This window comes from Chrysochloris asiatica, unplaced genomic scaffold (assembly GCF_000296735.1).
Source record: "Chrysochloris asiatica unplaced genomic scaffold, ChrAsi1.0 scaffold00040, whole genome shotgun sequence".
Taxonomy (NCBI): Eukaryota; Metazoa; Chordata; class Mammalia; order Afrosoricida; family Chrysochloridae; genus Chrysochloris; species Chrysochloris asiatica.
In genome coordinates this window covers 22,223,012-22,246,964 of record NW_006408558.1, presented here as the reverse complement: position 1 = coordinate 22,246,964, position 23,953 = coordinate 22,223,012, and the positions used below count along the sequence as shown (strand labels likewise).

The window sequence follows — 23,953 nt, the reverse complement described above, 5'->3', positions numbered from 1 at the left end:
CAGAATTTGAGGTAAAAGACCCAAGTTTGGATTGAATTAAAGCTAACTCTGCCATTGGAAAAGGGGTATGGACTCGGACAATTCCTTCTGCCCCAGCCACTTCCCACAAGGGTGCTATTATATGGCTAAGGCTGAGAAAACTCAGGGTCCATTAACTTTCAAGATTTGGAACAAGTACAAGGTGGCGCATACGGAGGGGAAGAGGTGAGAGAAGAAGAGGATGGTAAGGGAAGTTCCTGGGGACCTGAAGAAGGTGAGAGAGGGACCAAAGCTGGGGGTGGAGGTGCACTTGGGGTTCTTTGATAGGGAGGGGGTTCATCAGCTGGGTCAAATTGGCTGATGGAGTACAAGCAATGGAACAAAGAGAAAGTCGAAGGTAAGAAAAGCCCTGGATATACAGAATCTCTGACCATTTTCCCCGGCGCTCACAAAAGTTAAATAGGTCTTGGATTAGACCTGATTCGAACGAGCCATTAGGCGGCCAGGTATTTTGGTTGTCTAATTTGTATTGAGGCCAAATTCGAGTAGATAGACTTATAAAATGCTTAGGCTCAAGGTCTAAGTCCTCAAGGTTTAGGAGCAAACATCCTAAGGGGGACCCTGCCGGTATGGAGGACCCAGAACCCATAGCAATCAGTAATAAGACAACAAACAGCGCCTGGAACCTAAAACGTCTCTTGAGGTTTAGACAGTGCTCGCACCTCAGACCCGGTCTGAGGTATGGAGACCCAGGCTCCCAGTGGAGGCGTCCCTGCCACAAGGAGGGGGTCTGTAAAAGGAGGTTGCACCACCCTCTGAGGTGTCCCTCCAGCGGGTGGGGGGGCAGAACGGACAAGTCCCGGACTTGTTCCAGTGAGATCCGAACTCACTATGAGAGACACAGAACCTGATGCCTGGTTTGTGTCCCTGACGGAGTCTTATATCCTGATTACCAGAGTCCAAATCTCCACACCCAGGGCATCCACAAAAGGGAACTTACCTGAGCCAGAGGGCTGAAGAATTAACTCTTGCTGGTGCTGGGTGCTAAGAAGGCATCAGGGAAGATGATTGCGGGCACTGGGAGGGCATGTTGAAATGAGAGGGTTAGGGCACCACTTCTGACACCAATGAAAGGGAAGCAACAACCCTGCGCCACTCATCAACCACACCGCACACCAGACGGCCTGTCTAGGGACTTTTATTCAGGGTTAGGAAGAGGAAGGTGACCTCTGCCAGAGAGAGAAGGCAGAAGGCAGAAAGAAGGGGAGAAGAAGAAGACGAAGACAGGGCAGAAAGAAGAAGTAGAGAGAGTCAACAGGAAGGGAGTGGTCATTGCTAAGGTGATTCAGCTGTGGCCTATCAAAAGCCATGTTGCCCTTTAAATTACACACCTTGTAGCTTAGGGCGGGGAAACAGAAACCTAAGATTACAAAATGGAGTTGAAGGGAGGGGAGAGGGAAAAACCCGGAAGGTACAGCCAAATATGGCGGACCTGATATTGTAACAGTCTAGACATTCTCCCAGGTGTCATTAGTGAAGGGGGATAGGTTAGGAATTTCCATACTCAAACACAGCAAATGATTTTTGGGAACTTGGAGAATTTGCTTTTAGGTTTTTCCCAACAGCCTTCACCATGTTTCCAGCTGGTCCCAGAGCTGTCCGCAGCTTTTCCAAATGAATATTAATAACAACACCCACAAAATTAGTGATTCCCATTTCCTAAATGCCTCCTATGTACAAGGCCCTTTTGGCTGAAGGTTTTCTATCCATTAACTCATTTGATCCTCAGGATGGCACCATGAATCAGGTGCAGAATTATGCCCATATTACAGATGCCAGAAGAAGTTGGATGACTTGTCCAAGACTACATAATTAGTAAGTCGCAGAATCTGTATATGAACCTACCTCTGGACCCTAAAGGTGTAACTAGTATGCTGTTTCTAGAAAACAAAATCCATTTGGTTTTAAAACAGCAATCATAGTCATTGTCCTACTTCCTGTATTTTTTTTATGCCTATAATATTTTATTACAAAAACAAAACACAAATCTGATGAGTCAAGTGGGGCCAAGCATAGGGAAATTGGAATGCTTCTGGAATGGTCTAGAACATTCTTTTGACTTTGTTTTAACCTTTCGTTGAAAATAGCGCTGGAAGTGCTTTCAGTTTCATCCTTGCTTCTGTCCAGTGCCCAGAGCTGAGGGTCTTACACGGGGTCAAAATTCCAGATATGAATTGGCATCATTACTGCCTTTGACTCCCATGCCTCTCTTAGGACATTGAGCACAGAAAGAAAACGTTTGAAAATACTTTTTTTTTTTTTGTAATGTTTTATTTGAATTATGTGATCGTTTACATGGGAGAACATTAGTTTTACATTCATCCTATCGTATATCATTTCATTGCCATGGTTACAAGCCCCTCCATGCATCATCAACCAACCAAAGGGTATACCCTGCAAGCCTGCCCCCCGGTCTGCAGCACACAGCCCCTCTCCCTCTCTGAGTCTAAAGTCCCCAGCTGCTCCATCTCTCCACGTCATCGTCTCTGGATGCATTTCAGGCATCACTGCTTCTCTAGGTAGGGTCCCGCTCTCCGCTCTTCTCCCTTGATGGTCCCAGGGACCTCCGCTCCTAGACTGCAAAGTTAATAACTCCCCTCCTTGCTACAAAATGTCTGCCTTTACATTTCTAACCCTCACAATCAGTCCTGATAACAATTATTCACTATTGTATCACAAGAGACCTATCAGCATTTCATTTCATCAGCCCGCCTTGACAGACTGGATACTACTCAGGGGAGATTCTGCCTTCCTTCCCACCCTCTGAATCTAGGTTACCTCTTAATTTACTTAGTCATTGCGCTCATGAGCTCTTCCAGCCACATTTAAAAAAAAAAAGTCCAGATTGCATTAGAGAGAGTGATTGTTCAACTTCATCAGCTGGTAGCTAGTGTGAAATCTATCTATATGCTCAGAACTATGCCAGATCATTGAGCCCAAGACAATTGTACTAAGGACTCCTTAGGTTTCACTTACTGCACTGGAAAGAGTGTAACCTTTAGAATTTAAGAAGAAGAAAAATAAAGCAATCTCAAATCCTGACTCTATGGCTTTGCACAGTTGACTTAGACACATCATGTCTAAGTCCAGTATCGATCATAATAAATAAATGTTAATATTTAAAGAGCAGAAGGAGAGGATGAAATTAGGTAATGTATGAAAACTAGCGCAGCATATTTCCTGAACCATCGGAGGTACTGAAACCAATGTGAACCCTTTCTGAAATGCACATATGTACAAAGATGGGCAAATATAGCTTTATCACTGTAAAAAAAAAATGTTTACAGTGGTGAACATTTTTCAAACCCCTGAACGCCCAACAATAGGAGACTCATCAGATAAACAATGTACAGAGCATAACGGAATCCTATGGCAGCCACTGACAATCCCAACACGTATGGGCATGAAAACTATTCATCACACCATAGTAAGCAAATAGGGCAAAAGTTGTGACTCCTCTGGTCACATTTGTGGAAGAATAAACACAAAAGACCCAACACAGGACTCCTTTCTTCTTTCTTTGTTGTCTGTGTCCTTCCCTCTTCCTACCTCACCTTCACCTGTGGCCTCTCAAGGCTTCTGGTTCCCAAGCAAGCACCCCAGAACTGGATCTTCCAGTGCCTCCCCAGTTCTGAACTGACCAGTAGTTACCAGGAGCTCCTAGAGGACTTACTTAGTGAGGGGCTACTGCTACCACACCAACAACCTGTGGGGCAAACTGTGCATACCATGGTCAGTAGATGAGATCATCAGTTCTGCAGAGGACAAAAATGCTCAGGAGATGAAGTACAGTCTTCTGGATGGGAATTGTGAGCACTTTGTCAGATCGCCACAGAGACAGGTAAGACCTTCCCTGGTGTGATTCCTGCCCCTTCTGGAGTTATGCTTGAGGTGAAGATCGAGAGCCTTCTTCAAGCTCCCAGGGAACTGGGATGTGTAGCCAGAATTGAGAATCACTGGCCTCGGGAAATGTGTTGTGAATCATGCACACATGGGCTCTCAGGAACCAGTGGGCTTGGAGTAAGGACACCTGAGTGCAAATCGCAGCTCTATTTCTACTCCAGTGAGTGTTATTGGATAGACTACTTCCCCTCTTGCCTCATTCTATATATGTCTAACAAGAGAGTTTTGATGGAGGAGCTCTGTAGACCTGGCTGGCTCTAACCAGCTGACTTGAGAAGTCAGCTCCTGGGAGGTCCCATGATTTGTCAGAGAGAAGTTAGGGAACTAAAGACCATGACATGTCTGTGAGCCTCTGCAAGAGCCTTTGGGCACTGCTTCCATTCTTTCCTTGGTTGTTTCTGGGAGAATCCAGAGGTCTCCCTTGTGTGAACTGTGCATACCACTTCCATCCTGCTGCTCTTCTCCCCCTCATGACTGTCCACCAGCCACCACATCGCCTGTGGGCAAAGCCTGACCACTGCCATTAAACCCAGCGTTCTCTATGCAAACTCAACTTCCTCTTCAGGATGGAGAGAAATTGCTGATGCATTGATGTGGGGCATAAAAGACATCAAGGACAACTCAAGTAACAAACCTTAACCAGCAGTCCCTATACCCCACACACCAAAGTGACCATTATACAATCTGTCATCCTCCAAGCAACCCTACAGATACCATTTCTATTCTCCCCAGTTTATAGATCAAGAAATAGGGAGAGAATGCTTGCTGTCCTTCAGCACTCTGCTGATAAGTGGCAGACCAGGATTCAAGGCCCAGTTGTTCCTTTCTCAAGTCTCTGCCCCTTCCTCCTGCACTACATAGCTACAGGACTCCTGATCTCAGAGACTCAGTGTATGGCGTCCATGATAATATACAAAGGCAGGAAGAGCTGGGATGGGGCGTAAAATCAAGAGTTTGGATGTGATGATGTGATGGTTAAGGAACTCCATCAGCCATTCAGGCTGAGATACTGACCAGCAGATAGATAAATGACTCTGGATATCTAGGTTACAGTGAAGTGAGGCTGGTAATAGAAATTTCCAGAATTTCCATGGTACCTCATCTACTAAATCTAAAGCTTATGTAAATTTCCTCTGCTTCTGCCTCCATCCATGCCCCCATCCCCTCTTCAGAGCTCAGGTAAAACTCAGGTTGGTCCCTGGTGCTCTGTCCTTAAGACACTCGGCATGAACCTTCTCTCAACCCACTCCAAATCAAGAAAAAATGCCCTCAAGCAGGAAGCTTCCTCAAAGAACTCCAGTGGTCCACCATGCCAGTTCTACAGACAGATAAACCTAACTACTAACTACTGGACACAATTCAGGAATTATAGCCCCTGGGGACACAGCTGACATTCTCATCCATTTTGGTCTTTTGCTTCTTTCTTGTCGTCTTAATGACCTTTTGCTTTCTACCTGTATGATGCTCTTGATGTCATTCCACAACTCTTCTGGTCTCCAGGCTTTAGTATCTAACATATCAAATCTGTTCTTCAGATGATCAGTAAATTCAGGTAGGATATGTTCAAGGTCATATTTTGGCTCTCATGGACTTGTTTGAATTTACTTCAGTTTCAGCCTGAACTTGCATATGAGCTACTGACGGTCTGTTCCACAGTCTGCCCCTACCCTTGTTTTGGCTGGTAATGTGAAGCTTTTCCATTATATTTTTCCAAAGACATAGTCGATTTGATTACTGTGTTTTCCATCTGGTGAGGTTCACATGTATAGTTATCTTTCATGTTGTTTAAAAAAGGTATTTGCAATGAAGAAGTCATTGGTCTTGCAAAATTCTATTGTGGCATCTCCAGCATCGTTTCTATCACCAAGACCATATTTTCCAACCACTGATCCTTCCTGTTTGTTTCCAACCTTTGCATTCTAATCACCAGTAGTTATCAATACATCTTGAATGCATGTTTGATACATTTCAAACTGAAGAAGTTGGTAGAATTCTTCAATTTCATCATCACTGGCTTTAGTGATTGGTGCATACATTTGACTAAAAGTGGTATTAACTGGTCTTCCTTGTAAGCATATGGATATTATCCTATCACAGACAGCATTGTACTTCAAGACTGTTCTTAATATGTTCTTTTTGATGATGACTGCAATGCCATTCCTCTTCAATTTGTCATTCGCACATAAACCATGTGATTGTCAGAGTCCAAATGACTAATACCAGTCCATTTCAGCTTACTACTGCCCAGGCTAGAGGTGTTGATGGGTTCCCTTTCATTTTTGACAATTCCCAATTTTCCTAGATTCCATGTTCCAATTATTAATGGATACTTACAGCTGCTTCTCTTCATTTTGAGTTGTGTCCCATCAGTCAATGAAGGCCCCAAGGGCTTGGTCTTGGTCAGTCTTAGTCACCCTTATGATCTGGAAATGAACTCACCTCCGTGGTTCAATTTTCAAACAACAGATGGGTCTGTAAGGAGACCAATAACATTTGGGAGGTGTGCACACTTTAGAATAAGCAACCACTTGAGATCAAAGTTCAGAAGTGTTAAGAAAGAATGAAGAATGGAAACGAGAAACAAAGGGACTGATGTTTCATTGTAAAGATTGCAATTAATAACATGAAACAAAATGTGTGTGAATTGTTGAATGGAAAACTCATCTGCTCTGTTAACCTTCAGCCCATTCACAATAAAAAGTTAAAAAAAAAAATACATGTCAACTGACAATCGCATTGTCTTTTCTGCTGATTGGTTTAGGAATTGGAAGTGACACCATATTAGCCAATGAGATGTGAGTACATGTCTTGTGTGGTGCTCCAGGGAAAGGTTTCCACAGTCCTAAGAAAAGGTCATAAGGAGCTCTGGTAGCGTAGTGGTTTCAAATCGGGCTGCGAAACGCAAGGTCAGCAGTTCGAAACTACCAGCTGCTCCGTGGGAGAAAGATGAGGCTTTCTGCTCCCGTTAAGATTTACAGCCGGAAACCCTGTACAGGGTTGCTATGAGTCGGAACCGACTCCACAGCACATAACAACAACAAGAAAAGGTCATAGTAAGAGTCCCACTTCCTCCTCAGGATTGTTGGTCTGGATATGGTGTTGACACTGTGGTGACTACACTGCCACTATCTGATGAGGACACCAGTACCTGGAGAAGGGCGGGACCAAGAAAGTCACAGGAAGTGGAGCTTGAGCTTGTACTGCCCCACCCTACCTGTGGGCTTCATGTCATCTGAGAGAATAAACTTTTTTTTTTTTTAATCTATTTTTATTTCTGTAATTTAAGAATTCTTTGTCTGGTCCTGCTGCGGTGGGATTTAAGTTCTTTACTGGCTTTGACCATAAGCAGCAGTATGATGCTCTTCCATCAGGAAAGGGGAAGTGGAGAGAGAGCGAAGAGACAGTGAAGGGGACAGGCAAGGGACTTCCCACAAGTTACACACACAGAAGCCTTCCCAGTCCCACTGCTTCATCCTGGTGCTCACTGGCCCTCTACTGCTCCCATGGCCAGAGCAAGATGGAGAGACGGGGCAGTGTGGAACCACAGCCTGAGCTCCATGCTGAGGAGAGGGAGGCTAAGGCTTCAGGGGTGGCTGAGGAGTACTGCTCTTCACCATACTCTGCTCTCAAGCGTGCAGTTTGCTCTCCCTTAACTACTTCCTCTACCTCCTTTGTAAGCATAGCTGTGGTCAGGCTTCACCCCACACAGCTCGGTCACCCACCCTTTCTAACAGTAGCTCCTCCAGCAGTGCTCTTACATGCACTTTCCCAACTAACTGGACATCAGTGCCTAGCTGAACCCCCACAGCTGTAGCTGTCCACAGCCCCCCTTCCCTCTCTCTCACACTTCTGAGAGTGTGCACTTTTCCAGAACCAGACTGTGCAGATCAGTATTTCAAGACGTTCCCATACTCACAGTGCAGACCCCGTGACCTGGGATTTCCCCACTGGTGTGGCACTGTACAATAAGCACTAGACCACAAAGTTGGTTTGAACCACAAAGTCAGAGGCTCAAACTCACCAGTGTGAAAATGCTATACAGGGTCACTGTGAACTGACTCAACAGCGCTAAACAACAACAGATGCATGTGAGCCAGACCTCCCCACATAGAAGTTGCTAACCCTTAAGGTTCCACCCTTGCCACCAGTGAATAGGTCAAACCTTCCAACATAGAGGCTGCTAAGCCCCAGGTTTATCCTCAGGAGACTTCTTTCTCATGAGTCATGTCTCGGGTCTGCTGGCTGGCTTGTCAAATGTCTCGGCATGGACCCGTAGCTTGAAATTTGCCTCGAAAGTATCAACAGACCCAAAAAGGATGTTTGTAACTCTATGATGGTAATCCAGAAGTCTGATTAAGGGGTGACTTACTGAGGCAAAGCCCTGGGTTAATGCAGGGCAAGACTCCATGCCCTGCAGAAGGAGGCATGGTATCAGTGCCCTAGACATCCACGACCACCTTTGTTACGTGACGTCAAGTCAGTTCCGACTCAGAGTGTTCTGTAAGATACCCATTGGACTGGGAACCACAAGGTCGGGGGTTCCATTCCACTAGTTGCTCCCTAGGAGAGGGATGAGGTTTTCTGTTCCTGAAAAGATTTACCACCTCAGAAACCCTATACAGGATCTCTCTGAGTCAAAACTACCACACGAACCAAAACAATAATAACATTTTCAAGACGTCACTGGTGGGTTTGAACTGCTGACCTTTCAGTTAGCGGTCCAGTGTTTATGCTACCATGCCACACCAGCACTCCAAGGCTATCCTAGCAAGTGCTACATAAAAGCGACTTAGTGAGAGGAAGTGAGGTAGCAGCAAGAGTGTATCCACATTCCTGGTCCCCAACAACAGTGGCCATGGGACCAATATTGTTGTTCTTAAATGCCATCAAGTTGGTTCTAACTCATAGCACCCTTTATGGGGCTTCTAAGGAGTGGATGGTGAGCTTGAACCACCAACCTTGTGGTTCAAACCGACCTTACAGTCCAGCGCATTAACACACAGCACCACACCAAAAAACCTAAGTGCTTCAGAGCCTTGGTGAACTGCTCAGCCAAACCAGGATGACCTGCCTCCTCTTACTGAATAAATGCACATCGGAGTCCTTGGAGCCACTTCTAGCTTAGTTCGATTTCTTGCATCCTTATGATGCAATGAGTACTTGGGTGCACCAGACACAAATCCTCACCATCTGCAGGTCTTTTCCTAGGAGATGCAGGATTCCCAGTGTGGTCTAGCCAGTATTTCTGGGTGTTGCTACAAGACAGTGTCGTAGGTGTCCAATTACTCATTGAGATCTCACTTCTTCTAAATGCTTCTTCCTGGAATGGAAACAGGTGCCCAGGGCTTTTGCTGAACAAGACAAGTCAAGGGAGTACAAAAATGCAAAACGGCTCTTTCTATACTTGCTACAGCTAAAAGGATCAATGTCTCCTCCTTCTCATGTAGGTAATCTTTAGGCTTCCCATTTACAGCAAATGTTTAGTTCATAAGCAGTTGTCACCATAAAAAGTACAAAACAAAAGTTGAGTTTTTATACAATGTCCAACAAAGGAAATGAAAGTGAAACTTTCACCTTGATATAAAGGCTGGGGCAAAAGGTGCACACCAACAACCAACCCCTCTGCTCCGAGATGGCTGTGGTAAGTCACTGGAAACATCTACCAGAGGTTCTATGCGGGATGGTCCTCTTTTGGAAAGGTCTGAGTGTGGGTCTTGAGCACAGTAACTCCAGGACTCAGTCCTGGTGTGGTGCTGCGGGTTAATGCGCTGGACTGCAAGGTCAGTTTGAACTGAAAAGTCAGCAGTTCAAACTCACCAGTTGCTCCTCAGAAACCCTACACAGGGTCGGTATGGGTTGGAACCGACACGACGGCATTTAACATCTTTGGAAGACTCTCATGGACAGTGTCTTTGTTTTTTAAAAGTCTGTCTCTGTCACTTTGGGCAATTTTTGCTTCTTCTCTGAGTCTGGCACAGAACCAGGAGACAGGAGGCCTGTGGAGGGAGCTGTTTTTGCTTGGGTGGGAGCACCCACTAACTCTGACACAACTAGGAAGACACTTGAGTGTGAACCTGGGAGATGGTGGGGAGCTGGATTTCTGAGAAGGGAGCCCTGGAGCCCACTGGGGATTTGTGCGTTCCCAGTCCAAACACCTCTTCTTTAATTTCAGCCTCTGTTCTGGGAAATCTCCCCTCACAGCCCCAGTTTCCAGAACCAGAAAATTCCCAGGAAGAGGCAGGCCCAGTTTAGTGATGTCAGGTTGAAATGAAACAAGTTGGGCTCCTACAATTATAAGAAATGAAACAGTTGTTGGAAGACAGGTCTTCTATCCCAGCAGAAGGGAGGACATGCAGGATGGCTCTGGAAGGATACTGGACCTCCTCAGGGTCTGCTCACTGTCTGTTCCTTCTCAAGGCAGGGTGACAAGCTAAGGTTCTGCGTTCCCATTATTCATGTGGCGCAGTGGGGTAATGCACTAGACCTCAAGGTCGGTTTGAATCACAAGTTCTACAGTTCAAATTAGAGACAGATGAAAAGCAAGCTGTTTCCAGGAAATGTCAGTCAACCTAGATAAACCTCCTGGGGTAGAAAACTAGATAAAAAGTACCACCTCAGAGATTAGGGAAATTCTAGAAATTTTACAAGGGGGTTCCTCTTATGGGTACTGACTTTTCCTGCCTGGATATATCCTATAAAGACAAGCAACTTAGCTGAAATTTAAAAAGTCAGTCATATTTCTTATTCTTTCTGAAGATTCTTCCTTCAAATACAAGTCTTTTGATTTTTCAGAAATTATGGCTAGATCTGCATGTCTTTTCAAATGCAAGGGTCCAACCTGAACCCCAATACTCCATGCACAGAATTATTGACTTGAAACAAAACACCTGTGTTGCTTCCAAGACAATCCTAATTTTCATTCTAGCATATCTAATCAAATATTGTTTGAAGGAAGTACTGGTGTGGTGCTGTAAGATAAGCATTGGACTGTTAACAGCAAGGTCAGCAGTTCAAACCAACCAGTTGTTCCTCAGCTGCCCTATACAGGAACCCTATGGGTCAGAACCAACTTGACGTCACTTAACAATGACAATATTGGTTGAAGGAGGAGTTGTGCACTCTCTGTAATCTATAATGCAATATTCACTCCCATTATATACTTGGTCATGCATTTGTAACATTAGGTAAAAGAAACACTCAGTATCCATGGTGGTGGTGGCTGTGTGCTGTGGAGTCAGTTCTGACTCATAGCGACCCTGTACAGGGTTTCTGAGGCTGTAAATCTTTACAGGAGCAGAAAGTCTCATCTTTTTCCCACGGAACAACTGGTATTCATAATACATTGAAATACATGCACAAGCCTTTTAAAAACACTCTCATTTCATCTTCTCTTCTCCACACTTTAGCTGTCTTTCCATTAATGTACATACAACCTTGGCCCTCTGGCTGGGTAGAGCCAGGAGATCCTAGCCCCAAATCAATCATCTTATTTCATTCACCTGACTCTGTCCCAGACCGCTCATGGTTACCTTTTTCTCTCCTCCTCTCCCATGTCTGCATAACATCTCTTACTTTCCTTTCAACCATTACAGATAATAATCAGCCGAAGTAAGCATCCAAGATTCGAAAGTTTCACTTCTCACGCCCCTTCATTCTTTGCCTTACAAAGTCCAAGGCTCCCATGAGTGTAGAGCAATTGTAACAAACCACACTCATGACACCGATGAAAACAATATCATGGAGGGGGAAACAGTCCAACCTCCTCTAACTCCACAAGGTTGGGGAAGGGGGAATATCAAGATAAATAGCCCAGGGCTGATTCCTTTGAGATGGAGGTCAATTTTATCACCAACCATCCCTCCCATAGCACTGTCTACTTCTCTTCAGGGTTCAATAATTTGTTGCAATGGGTCATGTAGAACTCAAAGGCCATACTCACAGTTGTGGGACTTGTTAGGGAAATAGCAGGTTACAATTCAAATTCAGAAATGCTCAGAATCTAGTTCTTCATCAAGACAGTGTCTTTTCAGCTGCGCCCAGAGGCAGGCCTCTCTCTGGACCTGGCTTCCTCAGCCTCACCTGTGCCCTACTCAAACATGTATTACAAAGGTCCCCACTCCGTCCACAAGCCTCTTGTCTGAAGATACTTCACACTTTCACTCAGTGTGTTATCTTCTGCCAGTTTCCTGGTTCCTGCATTCTCACATAGTCATTGCTCACTGTCTTCTATGTTACAGCTCCCTCTCTGCATCTTCTCAGACTAGAAGGTTCTCAGTTCAAGGATGCCAGGTCCAAAAGATACACTTTATCCCTGGCTCTTCTTTATTGAGGAGTACTGGTGTGGCGCTGTGGGTTAATGCACCAGACTGCAAAGCCATTTGAACTGCAAGGGTGGCAGTTCAAGCTCACTACCTGCTCCTTGGAAACCCTATACAGGTCACAATGGATCAGAACCGACTCGACAGCACTTCACAACAACAACAACGTCTTTATTGATGGTTGTGATGTCTTTTAGCCTCAGGGGTGGCTCATTTTAAGTCTAGCTGGGTGGCAAAACTGACCTGTCCCCTTAGTAGGGTCCCATACACCTCATTTGTATGGTTCCACCCCATAAGGGTGCCATGCACCCTACTGGCATTAGTAGCACTGTGGGTTAATGTGCGGCTCTGCAATGTTGGTTTGAACAGCAATATTGGAGGTTCAAGCTCACCAGCTACTCCTCGGAAACCCTACACAGGGTCACTATGAGTAGGAACTGACTCGACGGCACTTACAACAACATCCAATAATTTTACTTATTATTTTTAGACATTGTAAATAACATAACTGGATGTTTGATCAATTTTAGACTGAAGAAGTTGGTAGATTTCTTCAATTTCATCATCATTGACTTTAGTGGTTGGTGCAAAAATTTAAGCAAGTCTTATTATTCGAGTTTTATGACTATTATAGGAGCTCTGGTAGCGTAGTGGTTATGAATTGGGCTGCTAACCTCACCGCCAGCAGTTTGAAACTACCAGCTGTCCCACAAGAGGAAGATGAAGCTTTCTGCTCCTGTAAAGATTTACAGCCTTGGAATTATGAGTCGGAACTGACTCCATGGCACACAACAACAACAACAAGACCCTATCACAGCACTGTACTTGAGATAAATCTTTAACTGCTCTTTTTGACAATAATGCAATGCCATTCCTCTTCAACTGCCACTGACAGCAAAGTCAACCATTATTGTCAGATTTAACAGGGCCAATAAAGCCCATTTCAGCACACTAATGGCTGGAATAAAGATCTATATGTGTTCCATTTCATTTTTAATGATTTCATTTTTCCTAGATTCATACTTCATACATTCCATGTTCCAGTTATTAATGGATGTTTGCAGCTGTTTCTTCTCATGTTGAGTTTTGCCCAATTAGCAAATAAAGGACTCGAAAGCTTTACCCCATGCACATCATTAAGATCAACTCTACTTTAAGGAGGCAGCTCCTCCCAAGTCCTATTTTGAGTACCTTCCCACACGATATCAGAGAATGTTCCAGTATTATTCATAAACTTTTTAGAGCTAGTCATTCAGAAGTGGTCTGCCTCTCCTTTTCTACTCTGTCCTGGTCTGGAAGCTCCAAGGTGACCACCATGGGTGAGCCTGCTGGTGTTTAAAATACCAGTGACATAGTTTCCAGTAACACACAAGTCACTACAGTACAACAAACTGACAGATAAGTGGTGGTATCTAATACTAAGACCTTGATAATGCGGCATGAAATGACCTTGAACCTTTGAAATAGTCTCAAACTCTGCCCTATGAGTCTCTAAGAGGGCTTGACACCGTGGCACACAATTAATTCTCTTCCTTGGTGATTCACTCTCCCTGCCTTCACCTATAAGGAGCTCTAGCAGTGTAGTGGTTACGAATCGGACTGTGAACCACAAGGTCAGCAGTTCAAAACTGCCAGCTGTTCCACGGGAGAAAAATGAGGCTTTCTGCTCCTGTAAAGATTTGCAGCCTCAGAAGCCCTGTGCAGGGTCACTATGAGTCAGAACCGACTTCACAGCACATAACCACCACCACCTTCACCTACATATGTGCTTACACTCTCCCTCACAACCATCTTACACACAGGCTCACATTCGTACATTTACACACACACACACACTGTAAAGGTACAAACTCACATGCCCATTCACTTGATTTCCCATGGGCCATCTCACAATTGTCTCACACGTGCACCCACTGACATGTTCTCACACACTCTTACATACACATGCTTTCTCCTGCACATGCCCAATACACTCTCACACGCTCCCTGACACCCCTGCTTCACTACTACACACCCTCACGCAAACACACACACACACTCTGTCGCACTCACACACTTGGCATCACAGACACACTCTGTCATACGTCCTTTCTCAATCTCTTCTCTCATCCAAGTACTAGGCAGGATTAGCTTCGGAAAACAGACGAGATCGTAGATCAGGCAGAGAAGCCAGGAGGAGGTTACTTCTAGGGATGGAGGCCAGTTTTCAAGCTGGCCTAAGGTAGATAGTGGAGTGGCTGTGGGACACTCTCCTGATTCTGCAGCTCTTGGCAGGAACCCCAGTTTGGCAACTCTAGGCAAATAATTAGTGGTGCTTAGTGGCACTATGGGTTAATGTGCTGAACTGCAAGGTTGGCGGTCCAAGCTCACCAACTTGACGGCACTTAATATCAACACCTGAAGGGCAAGGTGGTGGTCAAGATGCTGGACCTGGGAATTGATCAGTCAGCCTTGTATGGAATCAGGTGAAGTCACTCACAAGCCAACCCCTTTATCATCTCTGAGTCTTGATTTCCCCATCCAAAAAATGAAGTTCTTTAACAGTGCCCATCACATACGACAGCTGTATGGATTTATTGAGCTAATGCCTGAAACATGCTTAGCAGAGTGCTTGGCTCGGAATACAAAAAATAATATTCCTAGAAATAATAACAAGAAGGCAAGGCTTCAACTAATAAGGAAACCTCATAGATTGTAATTTACAATGTGGAATGACAGGTGGACAGGACCACAATGCCCAGGCTCATGATGTCACCGAGCATCGGAATGGCAGGGAGGGCTCAGGATATACATCCAGATGAACAGATAGTTGGAGGTTGCTGAGCTGAACCTTCCTAACCAAGCCTCGCCCCTGCTTCCAAAGTCTCCAACTGCTACTAACTGCCTGGGTTTTGGTTTTGCAGCCAGAGCCCAAGCCTGGAGACCTGATTGAGATCTTTCGCCCTATCTACAAACACTGGGCCATCTACGTTGGTGATGGATATGTGGTCCACCTGGCGCCCCAAAGTAAGAACAATTGTGTTGAAGGGAGATGGGGAAGCTGTGGGTAGCATATGACCCTAACATTACCTCTGCTTCCCAACAAACTTTTTGTCCCCAAGTGTTAAAAGAAGTCCACTAGTTCCATGGACGTTTCGGACTCTTGGGATCCTAAGAGGGCAGAGATGGGTGACCTATATATTCTGACTTTGTATAAAACAAGTTCAACTCTTAGGTGTAAAACCCCTGGAAAGGGCACAGGATTTGGGATAGACAGGTTGGTTAAGAATCCAGTTTCTACCCTCCAGCCTTGGTTTCCTTGTCTGTAAAATAAGACTAGAAATACATAACTTGGAGAATTTTTCTTAGCATTAATATTGTAAATAAGGTGTTGTTGTTGTTGTTGTTAAGTGCCATCGAGTCTGTTCTGGCTCATAGCAACCCTGTATAGGGTTGCCAAGAAGCAGCTGGTGGGTTTGAAACATGAACCTTTCAGTTAGTAGTTCAGTTCTTATCCTACAGTACCACACCAGGATTCCATAATACAGTGTTGTTGTTGTTGTTAAGTGTTGAGTTGGTGCTGACTCATAGCGACCCTATGAGATGTAGAGTCAGTAAATTTCTAAAAATGCGTACATCCAGGTAATGATTACCCAGAAAGTCTCCCTGGTGCCTGCCTCTTCAACACTATACTAAGTTCTCTCACCATAAACTAGTTGTCCCTGATCTAGAACTTCACGTAAGAGAACTCACACAGTCTGCTCATTTTGTCTGCTTCCTTCACGCAACATCAGGCCTGTAAGTCATCTGCAGCATTGTATCCAGCAGTAGTTCTTCTTTTCCATTGCAATATCTTTTCCACTTATACGAGGGACTTTAAAACGTTCTTGGAAAATTACCATTATCTTCCAATTCCAATTTTCTACCAGCTTTCCGAAGCCTCCTCATACACATATACCATAATTCATCATCCTTTCTTTGGCTAATAGACATCAAATTACTTCCAATTTTGAGCTACTATAAATAGACCTATTATTATGCACATTCTTGGACATGTCATTTGTTTACCATCTACTTTTAACCCCACACACTACTTAATAGCAAAAGTCTTCCTCTCCTGGTTTGCCAACACCTAAAGCCACAAAATCGGCCTTTTCTTCTGTTGAAATGTAAAAAGTGCCTCTGTATTATCTAGAATGCCAGTCCTTACCAATGAGCCTTCAATCAGTTCCTATTACTTTCATAAACATTTTGCTGCTCAAATGCCCTATCCAGTCTACATTATCATCTTATCCCTTCCTATTGGGTTATTCCTATTTGCATAGGAACATCTGTAAAATCTCCTGTAGCTAAAACAAGCTCACAAACCTCTTGATCTCTTATCTTTCTTGTGCTAAACACATTAGAACAAAGCACATCACAGTTTTATCCATTATTGTGCCCTCTGGTTTCTCGCTTCCTGTTTATCTTCGTTTCCAAGAGCAGCAGATGCTACAAAAGCATGGCTTTGAAGAAATGCATAACTTTGAAGAACAGAATTTTATTTTGTTAGTCAGGAGGCTAGAAGTACAAAAGGCCTTGACCAGGTTGATAGCTTCCTTGTTGGATGTCTCAGGTTCCTTGGCTTGTAGATGATCCTCATACCATGTCTGCCTTCCCCAACTGTGGGTCTCTATGCCCATTTTGGTCTGTGTAAGTGAGAAATTATTAGGTTTATGATCCCCACTATACCATTATGGTTTCAGTATCATAACAATGTTGTTCTTAGGTGCCATTGAGTTGATACCGATTCATAGTGATTCTATGCACAACAGAACAAAACACTGTCTGGTCCCCCACCAAACACACACTCAGTGCTACATTTGAGTCCATTGATGCTGTCACTGTGCCAATCCATCTCAATGGGGGTCTTCCTCTTTCTCCGACCTTCCACGTTACCAAACGTGACATCCTTCTCCAGTGATTGGCCCCCTCCTGACATGTCCAAAGTATGAGGGATGAAGTTTGGCCATCAGGGCTTCTAAGAAGAACTCTGGCTGTGCTTCTTCCAACACAGATATATTTGTTCTTTTGTGCGGGAGTCCAGCTCACGCGGGGTCGTGGGACACAAGAGGAGATGTGGAGTCGGCAAAAATGAAAGCAATCGAGAGGCTCTCTTTCTCTGTCTGCTTGCTCCTTCTTCTCTTCTCTTCTCCTTCTTCTCCTGGCCCGGCTCAGCAAGCCTTTATTTTTATACTTAAAACTACACAGTACATAATGAATTGACACTTTGATCTTTCCTTGAATTATTACACAGTATATCACAACATTCTTGCACCTGGTCATTAGACAACTTTGACAAAAATATTTCTGTGATGTTCAAACTGACTTTCATCTCCTTTCCCAGTATGTGATAAACTGTTTCTTCTTGTTTCCACTAAAAGATTAAGTCAGACTTTACACAAATCATTTCTACTTATCAGACCGCTGATTACATTTTCTTAGTAACATAAGTTTCTATTAATCATCAATGCTTGCACTACCTTATTATTTCTACTAACTAATTATCAATCTTCTATCCTACATAATGTACTACTATTTTCATAGTAAAAAGTATTACTAACGTCTACATATTTATTTTTCTAAAGTATTCATCAAATTGCTTGGAAGTTATGTGGCATAAAGTCCAACCTGGCTAACTGCTGCAGGAAATGTAGAATATCAAGTTAAAACTACCCTTCACTTAAGTTCATTATTTTCTGCCTATTTACACAGGTGCTTGTATGTAGGGGTTTGTGAAATCTGGCTGGTGACTGATTGTGGTGAGGTCTATAGGGGTCGGTCAGCTTGACTTTAGTTTGTTATCTGCTTTTGTGGTCTCACAAGTGCAGTTACTTTGTACTTAGGTTTTCTGTGAAGGAGAGTAATTTATACAATTCTCTTTGAACTCAGGCTACTGAAGTTGAGATAATTGTTTTTTCCCAAAATTTGTAGAGGTCATAGTAAAAGCTGTGAATGTGGCAATATTATATATTTTTACAAGTGAATTCAGAGTTAACTTGAAAGGAAGATAGAGGCTAACTTTTTGAGAGTCATCTGCCATGAATGACGTCTCTCTTTCCCACTGGGACCGTGTCAAACAGCAGAAGTTAAGCCGCTCTCCACATTTTGGCAGACCATGGTACTTTCAATATTCTCCTCCAACACCGTAATTCAAAAGCATCAATTCTTCTATGACCTTCCTTATCCATTGTCCAACTTTTGCGTGCATTTGAGGTTATTGAAAATACCATGGCTTGGGTCAGGCACACCTTGGTCCTCAAACTGACATCTTTGTTCTTGAACACTTTAAAGAGGTCTTGTGCAGCAGATTTGCTTACTGCAATACGTTGTTTGATTTCCTGAATGCTGCTGCCATGAGTGTTGATGGTTGATCCGAGCAAAATGAAGTCTTTGACAGCTTCAATAACAATAGAAATCCTGAATCCACAGGTACAAGGACCAGGAATTCAACACATATTTTAGGGGACACAACACAATTCTTTCTGTAGTCCCTTCCATCCAAGTTCTTTCTCTCTTTACTGGAGTGGCTCTGATCAAGGTTACCAAAATACTTCCACATCTTGCCAAAAGCAAAGATCACGTTTCTGAACACTTCTCATTTGGATTTTTAATAGTGTTTGCTATGAGTGACTTTTCTCTCTGCTCTTCACTTGGCATCTGTCTTTCTTCTATCCCTCCTTGGGCACTTCCTTTGGGGTCTCCTTTGAGGGCTCTTCCTCTTCTCTCATACCTTTACTCAAGCCAAACTCTTCACAGATAGTCTCAGTGTTCCCTGGTTTCCAAAACCTTCTATTCACCAATGTCTCCTAAGCCTATAACCTCTGCTTGGGACTCCTTGCTCAGCTTCTGACTCATAACCTTTTTCTTGACTACTTGGTGTCTCTCCTTGAGTGTCTGACCAACATCTTGACATACACCAACCTAAACCCTCCTTTCCTGTTTCCTGCATTTCAGTAGATGACACAATTCACTTCCTGTGGTCAAAAACCTAGGTGTCATCCTCAGTTCTTGTCTTTTCCTCACTCAATATTCAATCGTTTAGGAAATTCTGTTGTCTTTGATTTCAAAACAGATCCCTAATTTGCCTTCTCATCATCTCGGCAGTTAAACCCTAGAACTGGAGACTGCAGTTAAACCCTAAAAGTACCATTTTCTCTCACCTGGAAACTACCGCAACCTCCACCTCATCTCTGCCTCTTGCCCACTTAGGGTCGTCTCTCCATACTGACAACCAGCACAATCATTCGTAAGCTAGAATCAGATCATATCACTTTGCTCCCTAAAAGTCTCTGTTGACTCCATCATAACATGTAGAATAAGATTCGAAGTCCACGTCCTCACCTGTCTGGTCTCGGTCTGCCTCTTGGAACCTCATCTTCTTCTTGTCTTCTCCTGGGTAAGCTTCATTCAAAGTGGCCTCGTAACCACTTTGACTCATCCTGGGTCTGTAGACTTCAGCCAAAGTGGACTTCTCTTGCTGTATCTTGTGCTGGAGATGCTCTTCCCTAGATCTTGGCATAACTATCTTCTCCTCATCAGACAGGTCTTAACTCAAACTGTCCATTCCCATTCCTCTGGTGGGCCTGCATAGCCCAAGCTAGAGAAGCCTCCTCTGGTCATCTTCTCCTCTATGACCCCACTTAATTTTCTCCATAGAATCTTTAACACCAAGGGGGGGGCGGGGAAAGTGTCTGCTAGTTCCTTTAGTCTACTCACTAAACTGTGAGATACTTGAGGACAAGTTTAGTCCATTATTTCCAGAAGTTAATACAAGCCTGACACATAGCAGCCCCGTTATCAACTGATTGTCTGCTTAGTAGATGGTGCTCGGGGACAGGCATGATAGGGAGCCTGGCAGACAAGGTGTCATGAAATGTTGGGGAGTGATGACTTTGGTATTGCAAAAGACACCTCTACCTACATCTTCTCAGTCAAGCTTCACAGCAAGGAGGAGGACCTCAGATGACTGAGAAAACGTATTTCTAATTGTAGAGATTACCATTGAAAGGGAGCCTACAGAGCAACTCTCCACTGATGAGTGTAGGTCCTACTTGCTGAGCACATGCCTTGTGCTAGGCAAGAGAAAGCACTTTCTGTGGCCAAGTCCTTTGGTTTTCGCAGATCCTCTTGTTGTGGGGACTATCATCATCCCCATGCTTCAGCTGAGGCATTGAGGACTCAGAGACGCTAAATAACATGCCCAAGGCCATATTGCTGGTACATGATGAAGATGCAACTCAAACTCGGTCCATCCAACTCTTGATTCTATGCCTTTAACCATGATACTCTTCTGCCCCATGGGATGGTTCCCAAAATCTAGTCATTGCTTTAGTACAGTGTGATTTTTTGCATATCCATATGACATTTCTATGATTGTTTGATGTTTTCTTTAATAGATTGATTTTTTTTTTTTTTTTTTTTTTACTGGATAGTGGTTTTTAAAGAAACTTGATGTTGCTAAACTGATGTGTATATTGTGTCTGCTTAAATATGCATTTGGGCCTTCCCACAACACTGGTTCGGCACGCTTGAGTGACATGTCAGGAACACTTAGTCAGAGCTCAGGCGCTCTAACTTTTTGAACTGTGTACCTTGGTACAACTCAGTAGGGTGATACCTGGGGTACAAAATTTAAGGATGCCCTCAGGGTGGACCCTGCATTTGCACAACCTTGAGAGGGAGTGCCTCCTTTACTCGCAAACTCTAGACACCTAACTTGCTCTCTCCTTGTTCTGACTCAGTCTCCTGACCTACCTAGGGACTGAACCTCATAGAGCCTCAGGAACTCACATTGTTCCATTGCCTTTGTGAACTCAGGGTTCCATAAACTCAGGGTTCAAATTCAGCAACATCTCTTTTAATTATCTCAATTAATCTGTCAAGTACCAACTGCCCTCCTGGTAGCAAGTTTGTCTTCCCTAAATTTTCCTAAGTCTAAGGATTCTATTTGGGACAAGGGGTTCAGTCCTCTTTGGAAGGCCAAGCAGAGCTGTTGTTGTTGTTGTTAGGTGCCATTGACTCATAGTGACCTTATGCACAGCAACAAGAAACACTGCCCGATCCTGGGCCAACCTCACTATTGTTGCCACGCTGGAGCCCATTGATCCTGCCAGTTGTTGTTATGAAGTGCCATTGAGTCGATTCCAACCCATAGCGACCCTGAATAGGGTTTCCAAGAAGCTGCTGGTGAGCTTGAACCACCGACCTTGCAGTTCAAACGACTTTGCAGTCTGGCGCTTTAACCCACAGCACCGCACCAGGACTCTGATGCTGCCAGAGCTAGAATCTAATAAGTCCCTCCTGCCTTTGGTTGTTGCTACCATGTGATGTCACAAATGAAGCTTAGATCTGCCCAGTTCAACATGGACAGCCATAACTGTTCTTTAAAGGACAACAAGCTTCCTCTCATTGTATCTAGGGCTTTGGGATTCCACCTCTTGAATTCACAGCCACCTTCTCAGTTGTCATGCCCCAAACATGCTCTCCTCATCTCATCATACAAGGTGGGCTGGGTGAGGACAATGCCTCATCTCTGTGCTGGCATCAGCTCTCCTGCCCTCAAGTTAAACCTTTCTTCAAGGTGATTTCATTTCTGGAGTTTGGGTATTCCTTCCATCCATGGCCCATGTACCTACCCACCAGGCCTCACTCAATTCACATCTCAGTAAGCAGCTGTGGGGGCTGGTCCCATCACTCCCAGAAGGGTGGAGGATCCTTCTACATTTCTATCCATGTTTTCTGTGGTAATCAGCTTTGCATGTGGCAAAGAGCTATTGCCTGATTGAATCAGAAAAGGGTTACATTTGTTCCCCAAGAATTTTGGATGCACACTTAACCTACTTTTTCAAAACCAAGGGGATGACTCAGAAATCATAGGATATAGAAGACCAGCTTTTCTGGATTATAAAAATATTTCACTGCAAATCACAGCTCATTTCAGATTAGGAACCCAGGGCCTAGAGACCACAAGGACCTTCTCCAATGACATAGAGTCATGGGTCTCTCCCTTGACCCTTCCACATCTTACTCGTCTGAACCCTTGTGGATGGTGCTGGGCCAGCTCCACCCCTGTGGCCCTGCCCAGGACCAATCTCCATGTCTCCTCTTTGTTGGTCCCCAGGTGAAATAGCTGGAGCTGGTGCAGCCAGTGTCATGTCTGCTCTGACAGATAAGGCCATCGTGAAGAGGGAATTGCTGTGTGTTGTGGCTGGACGAGACAAATACCGGGTCAATAACAAACATGATGACAAGTACCCAGTGCTACCTGGCGTCAAAATCATCCAGCGGGCAGAGGCGATGGTGGGGCAGGAGGTGCTGTACAAGCTGACCAGTGAGAACTGTGAGCACTTTGTGAACGAGCTCCGCTACGGAATCCCCCGCAGTGACCAGGTTTGTCCCTGTCTGTAGGAACCAATCATTTCCCTCAGCTGACATAGCTGGGCCTCTGCTATGGGCTGGGTCAGGGTAGAGATAGAGGAATGGACCAGGCCAAGATAGCAGAGATGGAATGTCCATGGTCTCACAACTCCATCAATGGTAAACCACCTCTCCTGGATTCTCTCTGCCGCCTGAGTTCTTTCCTCCTCTGCCTTTCTTGTGGGAACCATCTGTAGCCCTGAGTGGGGGAAGTAACAGTCAGACAACCAACCAAGAGAGGAGAAGTAGAGCCACCATTTCTTAGAGTTCATTATTCTGAAAATACATTGATGCCCTCGGGTTTGGGTGGTGGCGATGCTGTTAGACCAGCCATTGGCATATGGATCCGTGTGCCCAGCAGTGAGTCATCACAAATCAGGGTGGTGCCTCATCTGAGAAGAGCTGGATGGGCAAGCAAAACACTGTCCTTTTCCTGCTGAAATGCCGGGGTCAGTCCAGGAGACACTAATAGATACAGTTTTGTTCATTTACTTAGTTTGAATTTTGTCCATTTATTCTCTCCTTAGATTTTCTTTTTCTCCTGGATAATGAACTTTCATCCCATTCTCTCACTTCTATGATTTTTTTGTGGGGGATGGATGGGGAGGGTAGTAACACTTTTTTTGAAAAATTCTTAGATGCTTGTTTATACAAAAGAGTGGTTCTAGTTTTCAATAGCCTGGTAAGGTTAAGCATGTCCAGTCATTCATTTTGATATTTGAGAACTAGTCTCTTCTTTGGTCAGCGTGAGAACCAAGAGCATGACTCCAGGAATCAGACAGGAAGTAATTCTGGACTCTGTCTATTCCTAGCTGACATTTGGGACAGTTATTCAAACTTCCTAAATCTGACTACAGAGGATTGTTGTGTGGATTCAATGAGCATATTTATGCTTAGCACAGAGCCAACCAAGAAAATACACTTAGCGCATTGTGGCAGTAGGTGTCATGATCTTTATAGTTATATTTATGTTTTGTTTACCGAGTGTCTCTTCCACTGACCTTTTTTGTTTCACAATGACTTGCACAAATAGGCAGTAACAAACACCACCTACAAGGATTCCTTTCAGCTTTCCCTCCCACTCCTGATAATCAGCTGTGCTTACTACCTTGACCAATGTGGGCTAGTTGGTTTGTATTGTTATCTACTAGGAGATATTGTGGAACAGACTATCAATTGCTCCTATGCAAATTCAAACTAAATCAAAGAAAATGAAAACAAGTCCACGAGAGCCAAAATATGACCTTGAATATATC

General features: G+C 44.2%; 1 protein-coding gene across 1 annotated transcript in view; it reads left to right on the top strand.

Annotated features, from left to right (window-relative positions):
- Window positions 1–9,574: 9,574 nt before the first annotated feature.
- Window positions 9,575–23,953, top strand: part of LOC102831201 (HRAS-like suppressor 3-like) — a 32,918-nt gene continuing 18,539 nt past the window's right edge. The window contains exons 1-3 of the mRNA XM_006861097.1: window positions 9,575–9,583; window positions 15,164–15,266; window positions 22,402–22,670. Coding sequence (XP_006861159.1) covers window positions 9,575–9,583; window positions 15,164–15,266; window positions 22,402–22,670 — 381 coding nt within the window. The remainder of the gene's footprint in view (window positions 9,584–15,163; window positions 15,267–22,401; window positions 22,671–23,953) is intronic.